The sequence below is a fragment of the Atractosteus spatula genome, chromosome 12, assembly GCF_055471065.1.
Source record: "Atractosteus spatula isolate fAtrSpa1 chromosome 12, fAtrSpa1.hap1, whole genome shotgun sequence".
NCBI lineage: Eukaryota > Metazoa > Chordata > Actinopteri > Semionotiformes > Lepisosteidae > Atractosteus > Atractosteus spatula.
The window spans coordinates 741,731-762,447 of record NC_142717.1 but is presented as its reverse complement, the minus strand read 5'-3'; the positions used below and the strand labels follow the sequence as shown (position 1 = coordinate 762,447).

General features: G+C 38.6%; 2 protein-coding genes across 2 annotated transcripts; one reads left to right on the top strand and one right to left on the bottom strand.

Annotated features, from left to right (window-relative positions):
- Positions 1 to 13: 13 nt before the first annotated feature.
- On the bottom strand, positions 14 to 6,556 carry rpl14 (ribosomal protein L14). Its single transcript, XM_088929479.1, has 7 exons — positions 6,542 to 6,556; positions 3,763 to 3,879; positions 2,287 to 2,388; positions 1,891 to 1,985; positions 1,400 to 1,499; positions 950 to 1,003; positions 14 to 111 (listed from the first exon to the last, which is right to left on the bottom strand). Exons 1-7 carry the CDS (start codon positions 6,554 to 6,556, stop codon positions 49 to 51), a joined length of 546 nt encoding a protein of 181 aa, XP_088785605.1. The 3' UTR covers positions 14 to 48.
- entpd3 (ectonucleoside triphosphate diphosphohydrolase 3) lies at positions 2,396 to 19,523 on the top strand. The gene is made up of 10 exons (XM_088928577.1): positions 2,396 to 2,841; positions 9,674 to 9,820; positions 11,166 to 11,283; positions 12,306 to 12,465; positions 13,126 to 13,285; positions 14,418 to 14,645; positions 16,695 to 16,961; positions 17,203 to 17,313; positions 18,126 to 18,263; positions 19,335 to 19,523. The coding sequence occupies exons 2-10, from the start codon at positions 9,701 to 9,703 to the stop codon at positions 19,521 to 19,523; spliced, it is 1,491 nt and encodes a 496-aa protein (XP_088784703.1). The 5' UTR covers positions 2,396 to 2,841; positions 9,674 to 9,700.
- Positions 19,524 to 20,717: the final 1,194 nt, after the last annotated feature.

Here is a 20,717-nt window from a genome sequence, read left to right as displayed (position 1 = left end):
AACCACTCTTCAGTTTAAGACAGCAATTTTATTTTATATCTTAAAAAATTATGCTTTTTTCTGTGCTGCTTTTTGGAGCTTCTTCACCTCGTGCTTGATGATTTTGTTCCTCTGTAAAAACACAAGACCAAACGTTTAGAACTTGAGCAAATCAGCAGACGTTTTACTAATACAAGATTCGCGTTCCGTTTACAAACCATTACAACATAAAATATTTTCAAATGTTTATTTTGATATGGTTAAAATCTCAATTCTTTGTTAAATCTGCAGTTAAACCATGCCCACTGTCTTAATGAAACCCAATGCCTTAATAACAATTCACCTTTGAATTGTACTCAATTTATAAGAGGCATTTTATTAAACTTTGTTCACTAAATCTTGGAAAACATACTGCATGCAACTTACTGGTACTTTTAAAGCAGTTTATGAAATAAAGCAGCCTTTCCAAAAAGCACAGAAACATTCCCACTATCTGATCTGATCACGTTATGAAATGGATGCCAGGAATTTCTTAGGCAAGGATATAAATTAGACAAGGGTCATTTCAAGGACCTAAAAAAGTGATGTTATTCGTTGTTTTTAGTAGCATTTGTTTTAAATGTTTTTAGAGCAATTTTGAATTGCAAGATAGAAATGACTGAAAAGCCTTTTGGCTTTACACAAGTTTTTTTGGGGACATTTCAGCTTAAAAGTCCTCATTCAGTTGTTTAGAAAAAGGTAATGTATTCCTAAAAAGCTGACTAAGTTTTGTCTGAAATATTCTGTTTTGATTCGATTAAAAAAAAAATCAAAGCTTGCGTACCACAAAAATCTTTAAGAAAAAAAACTTGCCTTCACTAAACATGAACAGGAATGTTACTAAAGTGACATTGAGGGCAAAGAAAAAAGGCACACCTGTCACCTGAGCCTATGAGAGAAACGCCTTTAAATTTTTTCAAAACCAACATACCATTCTCTTGGCCTTCATCACCTTGTAGCGGTCAAAGTCGGACATTTTGGCCCTCTGTAAATAAAGCAGAGCAGCAACCATAAAACAAACCCACTGACAAGAACAGACAGCCTTCTGCTTCACACTACACATTCAGCTATACCCACTGCACACGGAGAAGCTATCTAACTCATTGATTTCTAACATTTCACTGCATTTCAGCTGTATAATTCTCCGGGCCATAATATTTATTTTGCAATGGCACGGCTCTGTGGCACAGGATGCAAGCTGTTAAAGAACTACACCAAGCACTTCAACCAACCAAACAGTTTGCTCATGTCATTCAAACAGCACAGAGAAGTGCTGGTAGACCATACTCCCTTCCTGAATACGGCCTCTCTCTCCCAAAACTTTAAACTTAACCTGTAAGCTATAATTGTACGTCAAGGCACGAATGACAAAGATCCACACCTTTTGCCTGGCTTCGATTTTCTTTGCCCAGCTGGTCTCGACCCACTTCTCGTTAACCTGAGCCTTCTCCCAGGCACGTCTCACAAACTTCTGACGAGCACTGTGAAAAGGAAAAAGTTTAATTACTAAACCCATACTAATACACTCTTCAGTATACAGGTCCACAGAGTTAACCAGCAGTATTAAATACCTCCTGTATGGTAATTATCTGCATGTTCATTAACGAAGTTACAATATTACAAGAAGGTTGGGACAGCTAAAACATCTTTATGCGAAAATCATCAATGGTTCTGTATTACCGTTTCTTCAATAGATTACGAACCGTGGATATTGATATTCTCAATTACTCTGTTACGTTTCTGATTCTTTCCTGTTGCTTCAAATTGCCGGCCTTTTCATCAGAAAGGTCTTTTGACCCCAAGGTTTGACAGGCTCTTGTACCAGCGTCTAAATACCCAAAAACAAACGAGAGGCTTTTCTCAAAAACGTACCTGTGTGGGACTTTGATGACAAAATCGGTGAGCTGCATGCACTTGAAGGGCATAGCCTGTCTTTTCACACCGGTGCACGGCCCATCCACCAGCGCCTACAAGACACACAGAAATGGGGGTGAACAGCGAATGGCTGCAGGTAAAGCATTTACAGTCTGTCAATCATTTCAAAAAAGGGTTCTGGGGCACATGCATCCTGACCCAATACAAACTAAACCACAACCTGGACTTGATTAGCAGCAGTAAACAATAACAAAATGGAACTCCAGTCACAGGTCATTGAACCATTCAAATATGTTAAACTTTCTTATAATCAAGTATGGAAGAGGGACACCAAACAACACTGTCATGAACGAGGAGATTAAGAACTTCCGAGGGGTAAAGCTGATCTCTTACCCTGTTCTGGTCAATGACGTCAATGATGGCCACCAGTTTGCCTGCATGGGGGCCAAAGGACACATAGGCCACCCTGCCAATCTCAACAAAGCGCTTGAACACCTGCAACAGAACACAGCGCACGTACTGTCAGGCCTCCAGCAGCACAGCCCCGGGCACACCTGGGAAACACACAGGTAAGCACGGAACACACACGGCCAGCGGACCTCAACTCGCCCCCAAAACAACCTGCTTAACTGACACAAAAACCACAGCAGAACCAGAAGGTAAAAATGTTCTAGCTGTGAAAATTGCAAAGAACCACAACCGGAATGCCTGCCACTTCTATAACTGTACAGTTCTTTAAAAAACTGATTTTACACATTATAGACTGTCTAAGAAGGAGGAGCCTACATGCCAATACACCAAAATGACTTGTCCGGCGTGTGTGGGGGCACAGACAAGAATGGAAAAGGCTACAAAAGTGAACTATGCTCTGGCAGAAGAGGGAAAATCCAGACGGATTTGAAGCAGCAGCTCTCCCGGACAGAAGGCCCGTGTCACCATTGAAAAGCAGTAAGAAGGAGATCTAAACTTCGTAAATTGAGCAGTGAGGCAGGAGGTATAATCGATTTGTGTTCAGGATTTACAAGGGTTTTACTGGAACATAAGAGAAGCTTTGTGAACCCCGCAGACCCCGGATTCAAGGGCGCCCCAGAGACATACGGTGCTCAGGTTGCAGCAATGAGATGAGGCTTCAAAGCGCTTCGGGATCAAGCAGTTAAGTCATGTGGTTTGTCGTGCGAGGCGAAAATATCACTACAATTTAAGAGATTACTCTCTCAAGATTTGATCCAAGTTTTCCTTGAAAGAATATTGCACAAATAACTACAATTTAGACGTTTACACGATTTATGTTGGCACAACATATAGACAGCATTTAGGATGCTATTCAAAATATTACCACACGCTACTTAAAGCTAAAAAAATGAGACTGGGTAATCGTAACGGATGAAAACCAGAATAAACCGAATTATTTCAACAAAGTACTTCCGAATGCCGTAAAATGTCTTATAAATACACAGACCTTACTAGATAATATATATTTAAGCGGCTCTTAGAATGCACAAAACTAATTCTCCAACAGCGTCCACACAGCAGTTTCAACAGAAACAAAAGACAAAAAAAAAACTACACTGGTGCAAAAAGTCAACTGTACACGTAATTAAACACACAATTGAGCGGCTTTTCCTCCGAAAAGGCCGGGCAGAGCTCACTGCAGGCCTCAATCTAATGGCTGGTCTCACCACGCTAACAACCCCCAGAAGATTCTTCCACACATTTCAGCGCAACGATCCACAATATCATCGTCTTTCCATTGTATTTCCCTTACGGCGCCTTCAGAAAACGATCCTAGGCTTTTACACCTTCACATGCGAGAAACATCCCGGCGAATATTCTAGGTTTTCTACCCAGCGAGTCGCCGCATGCACTCACCATGTCGGCAGCCCAGACAGAAAGGACCACCGCACTTCCGCTCCGCTCAGATACGGCCTTCCGCCCGCACAGCCGCTGCCGTCTGCGCAGGCGCGCCGTGCGTGACGCCGCTGCGCACTGACGTCAGCGAGGGGCTTCTCCGGAGCGGCTGCTCTGTCCCGCTCTGTGCATTAATCTAGAATTTAATCTGTTAGCGCTGTTATGTATAGATTATTACATCCACAGAACAAAAGGGTTTAGTGCTACTCCCTTCTGTAACGCCTGCTAAAGGGAAAAGTAATATGACTTGAACTCCATTAAAACCTCGAAAAATAACAAGGCAAAAAACACAATTGATATATGTCAAATTTTGACTTGGATTCTGATTTAATTACCTCTGGTAGCGTACTGTTCTGTGCTTTTTTTGTTTTTTCTCCTTTATCCTTTTGTTGGGGATACATTTTCTCCTTTGTGTTATTTGATGCTAGATTAAAAAGGTTTTTTCTTAAATGCTCGGTCCTGTACACATGTACACATGCACCACACCGTACAGTTCAGGAACCTGTACAACAAACCAGCGGCTTGACTCGTGTTTGTCCTGGTCTAGGATACCAAACTGAGCTCTAGACGTCGCTGTCCGCTAGTTCTTTCCATGCAGCCGGCTTGACTTATCACATCTGCGTAATAACATCCTCAAAATGTTGCAAAGGAACAAGTAATAGGTGTATTCCATGCTGAAAAGAGCAGAAAAAAACACAACATTTCGGCCGTGGAGCCTTCAGAACGGAGGAAACAATTATATTCCTTGACTGCACCACCAGAATTATCAGTTAAAGGCTTGAAATAAATAGGTGTTTTTGTACAACTGTCAGCTTTATTTAAAAAATAAATAAATAAAAATAAATATTTTATTTTCCACATACTATATTTATGTCACATTAATGTTATGCTCCCTTTCAATTTGCATTTACTGTATAAGAGGACTCTTCTCACTCAAGTTATGATTTTCAGTTGAACACACAGCAGCCGGGGGGTTTAAACAAGTACAGTATGGGTTAAAATTCAGGCTTATAGCTTTTGACTTGCATATGAATGTTTATAATTTGTGATCAAAAAAAGAGAAAATGTTGCTCAAATACAAAAGTGTGATGCTTGTATTGGAATAAAACAAGTGGTAAATCACATTAATTTTTAGTGAGAAAATTCGAACGGGAGTTTCTAAAGGCTTGGATAGCCTTTACGTCTCAGTTTTCAAATCTAATTAAGAAGAGCTCTCTTTCGGGCTCTTTCAGACAAATGGATATCAAATCATATAACCAGTTGCTAAAAATAAGTTACACTTTAGTGTTTGATGAATTAGGAGAGTAAGTCAGTTTATTTCTCACAATTTCCTTTCTATCTGAATGCATCTGGCACATCCATTTTTTTCAGCTTCACGTTCCAGTAATGAAGCTACCATTAAAGTTGATTAAAGGATACCTTTAGTCTTTTTCAGTTCAGTAAAATTTTCTTTTTTATATGCTCCATCGAATGAATTATTAGTTAAGTTGAATTTTAGTTGTATTCTTTTTTGTGTCACTTATATTTTACAGGTTGATACACATTGGTGACTCAACCCCTTTAGTTCCTCCCAGACAAGAGGCTGCATCCTAAGGTTTCTGTTACATCACACAAGCTGAGGCAGTGCCAGAGCCTATTCCAGACAGGATACACCCTGGACGAGACGCCAGTTCATCCCCTGGCACACACAGACACAGACACAAACACACATGCACTTACTTCAGGGTCAGTTTTCCCAGAAGCCACTTAACCCACGAGCATGTCTTTGTGTTGTGGGAGGAAACTGGAGCAGCCAAAGAAAACTCAGATGAACATGGGAGAACATACAAACTTCACACAGACAGCGCTCCAAGTCCAGAATTGAACCCAGTGCCCCAGCACCATGAGACAGCAATGCTGACCACTGTGTACTGCCCTCTATAAAATATATAATCAATACTTTTATGTATAATGTATGAATCAGATGGTTACACCATTTAAAAATTTCAAGATGTAAAAAGTCTAGATTTCCTCATTATTTAAAAAAGCTGTCGTAGAACACAATTTCTTCTTTTGTAAATCTGAACATTTTAACAGTCCTATCCTGTTCCTGAGGAGTTTTGAGAGATCGTGTGAATTTTTAATATACACTTTCCATGCGGTCCATTTTGCAGAACGAGTGAATCCCATTTAAAGATAAAGACAGATCATGCCTTGCTATATTAAGGTTCTGTGTTGTAGGAAGGTCAGTTTGTGGAATTAAAAGGGACTTATGTGTGATGAGTGATGACTTGTAGACAAAGCTGCAGTCATGGTTCTTCACCAATCATAAAACTTGTGCATGTTCTTAAGGTAGCACTGAGAATCTGGGAGTGGCCCAAATGCATATAGAGCACTGATCTAAAGCACAGAATCATCCTTGTAAACCACGATCTGCTGAGCAGAGGCAGCCAGCCCATGTAAATCACTGAGAACCTATATTTAGCAAAGGAAAGTAATGTCATTTTAAGAAGGATTTTAAGAAGGACCTTACAGAAAGGTAAGTGGACCATTAGGAATGTATTGTATACAACTACATTTCGGGATATAAGACATTTTATTTCTGGAGCATTATGCATAATGTGTGTTTTAAACTATATGGTGCTTAAGGTTCCTTTCTTGTAGATATGATTTGCTAATCCTAATTTCTCTGTGAAGTAACTGAATAATTATGTTACATTTAGGGCATTGTATTAGCAACTATCTATACAGTAATTCTTACTTTGTCATTAGGCATATCTTCACCTAAATTACTTCAGTGGGGTTAATGGAAATAACACAATTTAAAGAAAACAAAATAATTTTATTTTTTATCCAAAATGCTGTGTGATTACTAACAATATAAGAAAAAGGACAATAATTAAAATGTGTTCATATTCTCTGCACGTATAAACTTTTTATTTAAGCAGCTGAAAAGCACAAGTTGCATGAACCCTTTTAAAACCTGAAGGTAATTGGTTCAATAACTGAAAAAAAAATAATTTGAAATGTTTTAATGTAATTTCCATTTTAGTATTTTGCATTTTAAACAATATAATCTGCTGGAGACTTCTGGAATAGATTTTTTTTACTTTGGCATAAAAAGTCATATCAATATATGGGTCAAAATAGTGTTATTATTTTATTATATTATCATATCAATTGTTAATTGAATGTCTTATTAAAGATTGTATTTTATATTTTCAGTATGAACAGAGACCCTAGTTCCAAAATTAAATAAATGTTTTATCTGCATTAAATCCTCACTGCTGGTGATGCAGAGTAATGTGATGGAGGCAAACTATCTTTGTCTACTTCTGGCGGAGATACAAACACAACTGTGCTGGTTGTAGAGGGTCCCCAACGCCTTCCATCACAGCCTTGTCCAGTGGCAGACTCTTGCAAGCATTTCTAAATGATTACAATTCCCTGTGCCTTACCAGAATGCCGACTGGAACCCGGAGGGATGTTGGTTTATTTTATGTTATACTCTACATTGTATGATCAGGCTCCATCACTGTTTTTTTGCAGCTAATTGTTTGAATGTTTAGAACACCAAGAGAGATGCACAAAAGCAATGCATACAGGCAGATACGTATGCCAATCTGTGGCACTCTACACAAATACATCTCTGCCATAACCCTCTGGGGAAGAGGAGTAGTAATTTTTCTCTTTTCTGAAAGTTCGCAGTAGTGTTCTTGCAAAAAAAGTTTCACACTGCCTTGTATTGCTATTCACTTTTTAAGAAGCTGTAATGAAAAGCTAAAATGACTATGAAACAATCGAGAAATAAAACGTAGTGCAAACAATGCTGCCTGCCATTTTACATCCATTTTCTACCTGAAAGAAAGGCGGTTTCTAAAAACAGATAATATTTGAAAAATCTTTAGATATGTCTGTCATACCAGCGTAAGTAATCAGTGGTTCTTGCTTATTAGGGGGAAAAATTATGGAACAAATCCATCAAAATAAAATCTATAAAAACTGACATACTTACAGTTTGAATATGCTAACTTAATCTAAAATATTCTGTCAATTGTTCATTTGCATTTTAAATGAGTTAAAAGGACACATTTTAGAGTAAATGATGCATTTGAGTAAGGCATTGAGCCTATTAAGGCCTAATAGCAGCTAAATGTTGACACATTCTAAAGTACTTAGGAAGTAGTGATCTCACTAAAATGTATTTATTAAATAACACATTGCTGACCGACAGAAAGGAAGTCTCTTGAATTGAAGAAGTCTGATTAGAATTAAACAACTGAGAAATAAATTCATGTTGATTTTAAGAAAGAGGTTTCATTTAGCAACAAAAATGGTAAAATGAGTTAAACTGTTTATGTAAAATTCCAAGTGCGTTAAAATGTGAAAAAGAGAGTAGACAATTATGAGGAGGCTTGTACTGTCTGTGCAGACATGCAGGAGCTGATTATAAATCTGATCTGTGAGGTTTTTCAGATATCCTGGCTGTTCCACCTCATTGTAAATATGTGTCTAGGTCTCTCCCGTTGAGTCTCATCTGCTATGACAGCACAGTAGATGATAGGTACCAGGAATTTTCTTTAATCTTGTTTGATCTGATATCTGTCAATTTTAAGTGAAGCATATAAAAATATCAATCTTAGCTGTAAGAAAATAGCAATTTACATGGCGCTGTAAGGGGAGACAAACTTTTAAACATATATTAAGAAACTACACAATAGTGAGAACAGTAGTGAGTTCTTCACATGTTTTTGTGAAGCTATAAAGATATTTTAAGACATTATTGGAAGTAAAAATGTAGATACCTTTTTACATATGCATTTATATTTACTGTATATGCATACACTCACTGGTTTACAATCAGAATTGCACTTTAAAAATATCTGAAGTCAAAACATAAGCTACAGAGTGGCAAAATGAACTTCATAAACAGCATTTAGAAAGTCCTTTTTCTAAATAAAGATGCATATTTACAATTCCGTTGTTTGTGAACTGTAACCCCCTCCCAAAATGATAGCATTCAGCAAAATGTACCTCGTCTCATCTGACTGTGGTAAACTTTTGCCGTTTTTGGAGAAGAAGTGAATCTGAGAGAACGATATCTGTAATTATTGTATTTGCTGAGGTAAGCAGAGGTATACTTTATTGCTGACACATTGTATTCTATTTTTACTGCAAACAAGATCCTCCCTGGAGTTCAAACACAAGTGTTCGCTCATGTTATTTTCACCATGTATTCAAATTAGTTAGCTAAGGTGTGTGAAGGAAACACGGCGGTTATGGGATATTCTTAGCGAAATTGTCGCTTTTGTACCTTCTCCTAGTGGAAAACCGGACCCTAGGCCAAACCATTTTGCTCTGGGGATACATGACTTCTCTCATTCGTGTGAGCATGGTGACACAGTCACGTAAATGCTCAGTACATGAGCTTCTTATTCCAGAAGTATTCAAACCCTAAACAGAAGTACAAGACACAACTCCCTGGCCCCAACACGCATAGACACAGACATAGTCCAGAACATCAGAAGTGTGAGCTTTAATGTGACCTGTGGCAGAACAGTGGATACAAGATAAAAACTGAACGGAAACAGCTCTTTATCATTTAAAAAAAATATATAGGAGGTTAAAACCCAGCTAGAGATTTTTTTTTACGATATGTGTTAGTTATCACTGTGTTAGAAAAAAGATGGGTTAGAAATGTGTTTCTAACCCATCTTAGAATGTGTTAGAAAAACCCGCAAATGGGTTTAATATAAAGAACGTAGTACAAATTCCAGCGCATGACTGTGAAATCCATCTTCCTTTAAACTTGTATCACGAGAATGGGTATTTTTGTTTTGGTCGCCCTTCAGAGAGCAGCAGTGAAAAGCTTTTGCACTTCTTGTGCTTTCAGTGCTCCTGGTCATTTCTGACACAGGAAATGGCTTCCAAGCTGGCTGCTGCTCTTGCTCTTCTTTTTCTTCTGACAAGCCTGACCGTCATCGTCACAGTGGCCATTATCCAGATTCATAAAACGCGCTACTTGTCACCAGGAGATAAGGTAAGACACTAAGGTACTAATAGCATGGTCTCATAGTAAATTGTTCAATTTCAGTATTCGAGTTAAATTAAGTATGATGCAACCAACTGGAAAATAAAGCAATTCCAACATGGTAGTTCAGTAACAATTTGGCTGTATAGGGCTGTGCTGTGCATTGCTTTGCACACTGAAGCCATAAAAACACCTGGACTTGGATAGTGATCAGTGAGATGACAAAAGAGTGGCATTTTATGAATTTTTATGTAAAAAATATGATTTTATGGGGGGCAAGGTTGTAACATGAAGCACAGGATTAGTGATTGTCATTCCAATAGATTCTGTATAAAGAACAAATGCTTGTTTTCAGGATGCCCACTTCAAATGCAGAATATTTTAAATTTGGTCAATTTTGAAATAGGGGTAGTGCAAATGCAGTTACAAGGAAAAGAGTTTTAGAAAAGGCACAGGTGTGATTATACACTGAACAAAAACACACACATGTGTAGAGTATACATACTTTCACTGCTTCAATCCACTATGTCCTCATCCTTAAACATTCAGATGCTTTTCACACAATTTCCCACCTCATTGCTTCTCTCCTCTGGCCCTGACCTGTGAATTTCTGACCCTGCTCTTGCTTGGTTCTCTTTCAGTTCCCTGTTTCACGTCACACTTTTCTCTCTGTCTTTTGCTTCACGCCACAGCTTCTCCTCAACACACAGCTCTGAAGCAGCTCCTTTCTCCGTTTTCACCTGTTCTCGTTTCCCCTCGTGGATCCTCAGCCTGACCTGTCTCCCCTCCACTCAGCCATCCCTCTGCCATCACTTTTCAAGCTCACTCACAGCACCGAAACCGCAGCCTTTCTTTAATCTGATTTACTATCTCTTCTTCTTTCTTTCCGCCTGCTGACGTCTCTGGAATCTATTACACAGCCTTCTTCCACTTCGGGCTACAGCCTTCACTCTAAGAGTAGGAGAGCCCTCTTTACACTGAGTTTTTTACAAGGACTTAACACAAAAGCCATTAAGGAGACTGACTGGCCTAGAACATTTACTCTAAATGTGAGGGCCTTGGAGACTAATTATAACTCATGTAGTGGTCTTTAAAAATGAAGAAAATGACTTCCCTTCCATTTCCAAAATCCCTCAAAACCATTAAAACAAATAAGCAATGGAAATGAAGAGCATACGATAGCTGATGTGCAGCACTGTGACAAACAGATTACAAATGAGCTTAAAAACCCAAAGCAGCTCTAAAATGACTATTGTAACATGCACACCCATAAGTCAAGTGAGCATGTTTCCTCTTTGTAAGGGGAGAAGCACATAAAGTTCAATAAATGATTGTTTTCCTTCTGTCCTTACAGTATGGAATTGTCCTTGATGCTGGATCCTCACGGACAACAGTGTATGTTTATAAGTGGCCTGCTGAAAAGGAGAACAATACTGGAGTTGTCAAACAGATTATGATTTGCAATATCGACGGTAAGAGTTTACTGTTTATACAGTACGTGAAGAATTGTGAACAAGAAAAAACTTTGATAAAAGATATTGTATAAACTCCTAGACAGAGGGAACGGTTGATTGTGACAGACCAATATACAGTATATATATATAGACCATGTGTATATACAGTATATTGTACCATGTGTAACCTAATGTGACATCTATGCCTGTACAAGATTAGTCAACAATAAATACCATTTTCAAACTTTTAGACTGATGCAAAACATTTCAAGAAGTCAAATTAAACATTTAAGGAACAATGTTCAACACATGTATTCTATTGGTATAAAGCAGGGTTTACATTAATAATTAAACTGATTTCTGCAAGAAATGTTTAACAAATCCATATTCGATGGAAGACAATAAGAAAGATCAATACTAAAAACCACTAGTCCCTGTAGATCCCTATAACTGCAGTGCAGATACAGTTAATGTGCTTCTGCAATATATTCTGTATTTGCTGGCTTCTGTCTCAGTATTACAGAATGGAATCCATTGAGAAAAATATTTCAGTTTGCAGAAATATGCTGTAATGTTCTACTATGTTTACATGTAGGTATTCTGAGTAGTGTTCGAAATCTGCAATGAATGATTCCTTAATTTTAGCAATGGTTGAGAAGTCATGGCCTGTCATTTCAAAACACTTCGGTGTTCCCAGGAGAAATGCAGTATAGCGTCTGAGGGACGTGACAGCAGTGAGCAATGCGGAGAATTTCTCCAAACTCTGCTGTAGCTCTGTGATGAAAACACAATAATCCAGTGGTTAGAAAAAGGTTTTAAGAAGACAGACAGCCATCTTTGTTCCTTCCCAAACTATCATGTGCTTGGAGTGTAATTTTCCAAACCTAATCATTTGCTATACTTAAGGAACATGTCAACAATAATAGATATAAACCTGGATGATGCTTCAAGGTTTAGTATTTGCTGAAAATGCACTCCAGATCGCATTACTGGAGATGCATTCCGCCTTCACTGCTGAAGATGACACTCATGCTTCTCAGGTCCCGGGATATCGAGTTTGGGTCTTAATGCAGAACAGGACCACAGGTCTTGGAGTTCAATGGAAGACTGCATGAACAAAACGCAGCAAAAAATACCACCTTCCCAGCATAACACCACACCCATCTTTCTGGGAGCAACCGCTGGGATGAGATTACTAAGGTAACCTACAGTAAGCATCGTATAATTTGTACATGATTACTATACATAACGCCTTGTTTGTGAGCCTTTAAGAAGGTTTATACAGATCAGACAAATGAAAAAACAGCCTTGCAAAACTTCACCCATTTACATACTTGCAACCTAGAATCAAACCTTGAAACATTCATATGTGTTCTATCCCTTTCTTAAACTTTTTTATTCTATGCAAAATAAGTAATGTGGTTCCAGAGTCATATATCATATTCATCAAGTGCTTAGTCTACCTTGTACAAGATCCAGCTGCCATATACAGTATGATTTGAATACGGATTATTTGAAGACTGAGCTTCATCATGTCAAGTGTTATTAGCTGAAGAACTTCGAAAGGCTGGTTCCATTGCTAAGATCACTGAGGTTTTAAAGGTACAGTATGTGTCACTATGGGACATCAAGATGGCTTCTTCTATGTAAGTGTTTCGTAGGTCCACAACCTGCAGTTTTCACATCTGAGTTTGGCAGGGTTAATGAATCGAGTTACCAGCAACACTGCACAAGACGGGGACTGTAGTGGTTGCATTTGTTTCAGAAGTCTGTACTGTACTGTATGTCTTGCTGATTCTCAGCTAAGAAGATATTAAACCAACTGCAATTTACCAAAATGTTCCTGATTGAAATAACTAGGTCGAAGAATGCAACTGCTGCCTACGCAATCATGTCCGAAATGGAAAGGTACCTCCAGAGGCTCCCATTCCACTTCCAGAATGCTTCTATCATCTCTGGGGAAGAGGAGGGACTCTACGGATGGATTACTGCCAACTATCTAATGGATAATTTCCTGGAGGTGCGTTGAAACTTGGCTGTATTTAGGTAAGAATGTCAATGTTATCAGGTGAACGGTGCCACACGCAAAACGTTTTCCTTAAACAACTGCCCAAATACTAAAATAGTTTGCTTTGTCAACAATGAAAAGACACGTGCTATCATTTAATTTTACTTTACATACACAATTAGCGATATACATGTTGGACATTACTGCTTCATTGTCCTGAAGTCCCAGCCTGACACCCTCTTAGTTGCATGTTTGTAAACTTGAGTGGAGTTCCTCCTGTGCATACTGTATGTGTGCTGGTGCCAGAGCCCAAACACATGCTTTCTGTGTTACATGGAGTATCTCAACTGTCCCTCAACTGGCACATCTGTGTTCGTGCCTGACACTAAGCTGATGTTCTGTCCTGGACGCCTATTGTCCACCAGGTTAAGAACTCACCACGATGAACCTGTATTGGACTAAACAATCACTGAAAGTGGATGAATAAATGCAAGTTACTATAATTAATTTTTCCTGTGGAAATGTCTTAGTTGCCATCCAAAACATCTGATACAATTTTGTAAATATCATATTTAGAAAATAAAAGGGACTAGATGTACAAAAACAATCTCTGGGATTAATGGCAAAGATAGAAAGAAGCAATTGTAGTAATACTGCTGTCTCCAGTAAAGCCTTTTTAATTTATTCTAGAATAGCACAGGCAAAGTCAACAAATGCATCGTTTCTCTATTTTCTTTATTATGTTGCTGAGAACGAAATAATCATTTACCATGCAATTATAAAATAATGTAGTCTTATGTATCGCACATTGAACAGAATCACTACAGTAAAGTGTCTCAGTAAAAAATGCTGATCTGTCAGACTACAGCCTTACACAGCCCTTGTATTTATAGACTCATATTAGTAAGTGTCTGGGAGATGTATGGACACCTGTGGTGCTTTACTTGGAGCAAAGTGAGATCATGAGTTCATCCTCCTTTTCCCAACAACAGTCAACAGTCAAAGGAAGCTCAGAATGACACCTGGGCAAGGAGCTGCACCTGTGGCTTGCTTTTCATTGCGTCAGTGTTTGTTCGCTGTTCATCACAAGCTCTGTGTAAATTGGTACCTCTGTTCACAGGCTTCACCTCTCCTTATCTTGCAGAAAAACATCTGGAATGCCTGGGTGCACCCTCACGGAGCGAAGACCGTTGGGTCTCTGGACTTAGGTGGGGCTTCTACCCAGATAGCTTTCAGCCCAGAAGACCCTGACAGCAGTGACAGATCCGGGAGAGTCACACTCTACGGCTACGAGTATAGTGTGTACACTCACAGTTACACGTGCTACGGAAGGAATGAAGCAGAGAGGCAAGTCCTAGCAGCTCTGGTGCAGGTATATTCTTTTAAAAGATATCTGGATGATAATTTTCTTATCTGAGAGTGTACAATTTAATGCACACAGCAGACTATAGCTAGTATTCTTTTTTACCTGTAATTCTTCACGCCACCATTACCTGTTTCTGTCTGCTAACATTCAAGCAGATTTTTAACCCTCTTGTCTGCCATCCTCAGCTCTGAATTCTCTTTTTTATTTGCCTGAATGATTCTCTGCTGCTGTTGGCTGCCTAATGTGGTACAATTACCAATCCATTGCAGAGCCTCTTCGTTTGTAAGACTTCATTCTGCTCATGATGATGATGCCCATCCTGTATATTCTAAAGCCTTTTGAATGTTAGGCTGGATTATTTTCACTGCATATACAGTATGGTCATATTAAAGCTTTGTGAATTTATAGCACAGATAAAAAATACAAATGTTCCCAATTGCACACCCATCATTACAATATATTGGCTGTGACACAGGAGATGATATATTGTTATGAATCCACACTTCTATGTTTTCCATACAGTATGTGTCATGTGGATAGTGAAGCTTTTTTAAGAGCTCCATATTCATCCCAGGAATATCTAATTACCAACTGTCAGTGTTTACTTCCCTGGAAGGCTTCTAATACCTAATGGATGGGAATTGTGATTCTATTTGATCTATGATCTATCATGAAGTCGCCGCTTTGTGCATTAACAAAACACTGGCTTCACAAAATAAGACCGAAAATACATTAAGGGATTAAATTATTGACCGTCACAATTGCTATGAATTGATGTACAGTATTTGGCCGTCTCATCCTGTTTTTGTCTAATAAAGGCACATTATTTTACCTGGAAATATCACTCAGCAAAATACACTTGAAACAGCGTTTATCAGTGGAATATGTTTATTCCACCCAACCATCCATCTATTTTCTAAGCTTCAGGGTTGTTTTTTACTGAACTGAACTGAAAGGAATTATTATTCTCTAAATGTGGAAGGAAGCGTAAACTGTAAATAATGCAAAGTGATGGTGAATTTGATAAAGTGGTGTGAGAAAATATTTTTTAATTATTGTATGAGGTTTGGAGGGTTGGAGCTACAAAATTATATGACATACAACCTCAGGCACAGTCATTATGAGCAAGATGTATTGCAATAAGAAATGTGTTATGTCTGTCTACATAATGTCCATATTCTCTCTGTAATTTGAAAAATAATGCATGAATGGAATCCGCCCAGAAATAGTTTTGTATTTCAGTAGTTTAAGAGGTAGTACACCCCCAAAAAAGTGTTCTAGAAATATTCACATAAATGTCCTTTTTAAGAACGTACAGTAAGATGGGCTTTACGACCCATCCTACCCATTTGGTAACATCTAGCCAGTTTGTGGAAATTCGTCATTTATGCCATGAATTTACTAGGACTTTCTTGGCAGAAGTGGGCAATCTGAAATCAGGAAATCTTAGACTAAATTATTGCATTTATCTGTTTATCATAGAGCTTTCAAAAGAGTATTCTAAACTCATGGCTGTAACAGAAGGTTAATTCTAAAACCTAAAGAAACGCTCAATAGCTTAAATGTTGCGTTTCTATGTTTCAGTAAGCAATTAGACCTGACTTGCTCCTTTGCAGTCAACGCACAGTACAGTAAGGAACAATAGGTTTATTCCCTGCTGAAAAGAGAAGAGCGAAAACACAACGTTTCGGCTATGGAGCCTTCTTCGGGTGTGAGAAAGACAGGGCAGACAGCAAAGATTAAATAGCACAGGAGAACAAGAGCTGGGAGAGGGGAGAGGCAGAGAGGCCACTCAGTCGAAACCTGCATGCGAATAGAGAAGATCACCCGAAATTGACTTCGTATAGTACAGTATGCTGACACAGATCCCCACATGAACTTTTCGACACGAGAGAAGCCTGTAAGGGTCTGAATACTTTTCAAATGCACAGTAGATGATACATGAGGGTCTTTTAAACCACAATGTAAAAAGATCTGGAATGGGGATGATTGCCATCATCTTGTCAGACATGCAAACGATCGTTGTTGCAAGGATGTCTGTGTTCTCTTCCCCAGAAGTCTTCTGGCACCTCAGAAAACCCATGTTACCCTCAAGACTACAGCGCTGTAATCCCTGAAGAATATATCTTTGGAAGTCAGTGTACAGCAGCAAAGAAGCCAGTCAATTACAATCCCAAGAAACATGTCACCTTCGTTGGAACAGGAGACCCAGCTCTGTGTAGAGAAACAGTGCTCTCCATATTCAATCTCTCCTCTTGCGAGGGGGAGGAGCATTGCTCTTTCAATGGGGTCTACCAGCCGGCTCTTACTGGAATGTTTGTGGTAGGTTTTCAAACACTCAACAGCAATGTAAAAATATATATTTAAATTTCTGTTCTGTTAAAAATACCTTTTGGTTCATCATATTTAACAAAGAATTTAGGTTAGCTAGCAAAGATAATGCAGTAATACAGCACAAATAATGTATACGTTATATTTTAAATGTGTTAGGCTTAACGATACATCTGGATACAAATTGTATATGAAGATTATTGTGACCAAGCAATTCTGGGTGTTGTTTCAGGCATATGCTGGGTTCTATTACACAACTGGAGCTTTAAAACTAAAAGGTTCTTTTTCTCTTGAAGACTTCAATTCAACCACATGGTCCTTCTGTTCGAGGAAGTGGAAAGACGTGAGTCCTTTTTTCAGTCATCAGCTCACACCCTAATTGTATAAGAGCAATTGTCTGAGAATTTTGAATCACTGATTTCCTAGACTACATTAAAGAGGTATTCTAGTCAATGCCTGGTTTCACTAAGCACATTAATTAAAATGTGTTGCCGTTGTAGTTGCTTGGTGGCAAGACCTGGGTTCGAGCCCATGCAGTGAGGGACGAACTAGGTTGGGAGCGGCGAGGGCACAAGCCCTAGAACCCGAATCCGTTACAATGAAAGGACAGGCAATGAAATGTGAGATAAAAAGTCGCAATTGCGAGATATCAGGTCGCAATTCTGAGATATAAAGTCACAATTGCGAGATACCATAGAGGGTTTTTTTTAATTCCCTGGCGGAAACGGAGGTGGTTTTTTTTTTACTCCCTGGCGGAGACGGACTTCCATACTTTTCTCTTTGTACAGCTGAAAGATTTGCAAATGGACTGTACAGGTACAGGTGAGACACCACAATCCATATAGTCGGCAGTAATTATTGGTGTAGATTTAACTGTGCCAATATTCGATCTTATGTTTATAAGTGTTTGTTGGTCATAACTAATCACCGAGCAAGCAGTATGTGCAGTTAGCAGTATGAAGAACAACAAAAAATAAAGAAATAGACAAGGACGAATGGGAGCTCGCAGGACGGCAGCCTTCCCTGTCGGCGCCATCTTGTTTGTCATGAGTGTTTTATGTGTAGGAGTTCTTCATCTGCACTACCCAAGCAAGCATCTTCCACACAAAGTACTGGTGTAAAACAGTGAACATTTATTTTCATATCTGTTTGCAGCTCCAATCAAATTACTCAAGTGTGAAGGAGTCATACCTACGGTCTTACTGTTTCTCTGCAAACTACATCTACAATCTGCTGGTGTATGGATATAAATTTAATTCACAGACCTGGGAGCAGATCAGATTTCAAAAAGAGGTAAGAGGAGTAAGGAAAAATCTGTAGTTTAAAATATTTTACAAAGTATTTTACACTCTGCTGAAAAAGGTTGCATTTGGATATACATTGTTCTAGTCATTTACACAATTTTTACCATTTACATCTCTACTCTTGAAACAGAAATGACAATAGTGGAGAACACTGACATTTGGACATTTTGTTTTTTAATTCAGAATTTATATATTTAATTTTTAGAATTATTTTTTATCCTCACCTGATTTGAAATGGCCAGTGGTGTGTTTTCCATGCCTAATCTTGCAGCTACTAACCTAGTTACTGCACACGGGAGAGAGAACATGTGGCCAGACTCCTCCCACACCTTTGAGTGACATTGCCAAGACCCATTCTTTCAACAATCAACAATTTACTAAACTAATATATTGCTGTGTCGCTGCAAGCATATTAGACTAACTGCATTACTCAGGCACTTCTCTCATCATGGCAGCACATGGAGGCATACAGTACATTGAACACACTGTTGTCCTTTTCTTTATAACTATTATCTTTTAGAGTAACAGAATGACATGTGTCCTAGGTGTGTTTTATGTGGACCCTGCCTATGGTTTAACAACCACAGAAAGTGACTTAATTAGATGATGATAAAATGCCAATACGCAAGACTGGAATCTTTATTGTAGGTCTTAAATTTCATTCCATGTCACAGACATCCTTTCCATGGACCTGCTGTAGCTGCCTCACAGACCACAGGTTAGGAACTGCTGACTAACATCGCTTTCATTGGTCTGTTTCTGTGCTGTTCCCGTTCCTAGGATGTTGGACAAGGACTGGACCTGCCTTTTATTCAAAATGCTCAGATTCTGCATGTGCTTACAAGACATCACATGTTTTTAGAGAGCACAACATTCTGAGCTGTAACTGTTAACTTTATTCATAGCACACAGGTATATGTCCACTGTCTGTCCAGAAACAGTCGCATTCTCCAGCATTGGACTATTGAAATACTTCCAACGGATTTGTTTTTTGAGAAATGTCTTTTGTTTTGCTCGATCGTACCATTACCCTGAATTTGTGTTCTTTCTTTCCTCGCAGGTAAACAATAGCAATATAGCCTGGTCTATGGGCTACATGCTGATTCTCTCAAACATGGTCCCTGCTGAAGCCCGGCTAGTCGTCCTGCCCTTGAGCAATTCTGTCTTTGCTGGGCTTCTCTTCATGTTCTCAGCTCTGGCCATCCTCAGCCTCATGTTCCTGATCATCTCTGTTGTGCGGTCGTGTTAATCCAGGAAGGTTGGGCGCAGCTCCATTCGTACACGGCCTGCGCGGCAGGAGGCGCCCGGAGCAGGCTGGCGATGAAGAAACCGTGCAATACAGTGACATGACATCGCCGACAAACTGTCCAGAAGCAGAATGGCACAGGAGCAATGGAGGGTAACTTCAAGGTACCAAAGCCTTCCAAAGCTCAGCAAACTCAAAGAAGAAAACAATATTTCAAAACTACCAAATTTGTCTGAATTATTCATTTCTCCCTCATTTCCTGAAATCTTTTTTTTCGCTTCTACAATATCATTACAGAATTCATCTGAATTTAAAATTTACAATATCGGTGATGTCTGTTGCTTTGTAAATTCACGCTAGTTTTTAAAGAGTGGAAAATTCAAGCACAGAAGATTTTTAGTTGTGTTTAGTTTTTTCATTCAATTTTTCTGCATTCCCTTTAGCACACAAGGCACATACATACAATAAAGCCTTCTCATAAAGATCAAAACAGTCATACGACTGTTGATTTTACCACACATGAAGGCTGAACTCTCCGTGAGAAAACACAGGAAGTGCCCGGTCATCTGATGGATGTATTCTTGCATGCTGTAAACCAGAATAATGGCTTTCACAGAAAAAAGCATGATATAAAAGATATGAATGATATTCTTTTAATGTATGTCTGATGTATTTCATCAAAAAGTTAATTAGTTAAATTTGGTAATCTTAATTTATGATTTTACGTATATAAACAGCGTAGACAAGTAATGTCTATGTGGTGTTAATTTACTGCAGATGTATTTATGTCCAGTGTTAATAAAGGTCACTGCTAAAGGATTACAGTCTAAGTCAAACTGAAAAGCATGGTCTTCATTAATGGAGCACAGGCCATCGAAGTTTATGTATGCTTTCTTGACACAACACTTAAACTAAAAATGCCTAATCTATATTGGATTTATATTGGATTCTGGTGAAAATAATAAAAAAAAACAGATGATAGGGAGAGCTTTCTCATTTAGACGTTTTAACAAATATTATTTAATCTCTCTGTAAACATTAAATTTGCTAAATCTATAAGCAAAGGGCATCCTTTATGTTTTAAAAATACAGAATATTATGGTTAACATTAATAACTAGAACCTTTGAAAAATGTGATTAACATCTTTTAAATATCTATCGCACCTCCAAGAACACATGTCCCACCAGACTATTAAG

What these genes read in the sequence shown, in the direction of transcription:
- entpd3 (XM_088928577.1), top strand. Translation starts at nt 9,701, where the DNA reads ATGGCTTCCAAGCTGGCTGCTGCTCTTGCTCTTCTTTTTCTTCTGACA. An exon ending in TATGATTTGCAATATCGACG is followed by an intron (nt 11,284 to 12,305) that starts GTAAGAGTTTAC and finishes CATGCTTCTCAG; the next exon opens with GTCCCGGGATATCGAGTTTG. An exon ending in GTTCGAGGAAGTGGAAAGAC is followed by an intron (nt 17,314 to 18,125) that starts GTGAGTCCTTTT and finishes ATCTGTTTGCAG; the next exon opens with CTCCAATCAAATTACTCAAG.
- rpl14 (XM_088929479.1), bottom strand. An exon ending in CTGTCTGGGCTGCCGACATG is followed by an intron (nt 2,389 to 3,762) that starts GTGAGTGCATGC and finishes GTTCTGTTGCAG; the next exon opens with GTGTTCAAGCGCTTTGTTGA. An exon ending in GTCATCAAAGTCCCACACAG is followed by an intron (nt 1,500 to 1,890) that starts GTACGTTTTTGA and finishes TCCTTTTCACAG; the next exon opens with TGCTCGTCAGAAGTTTGTGA.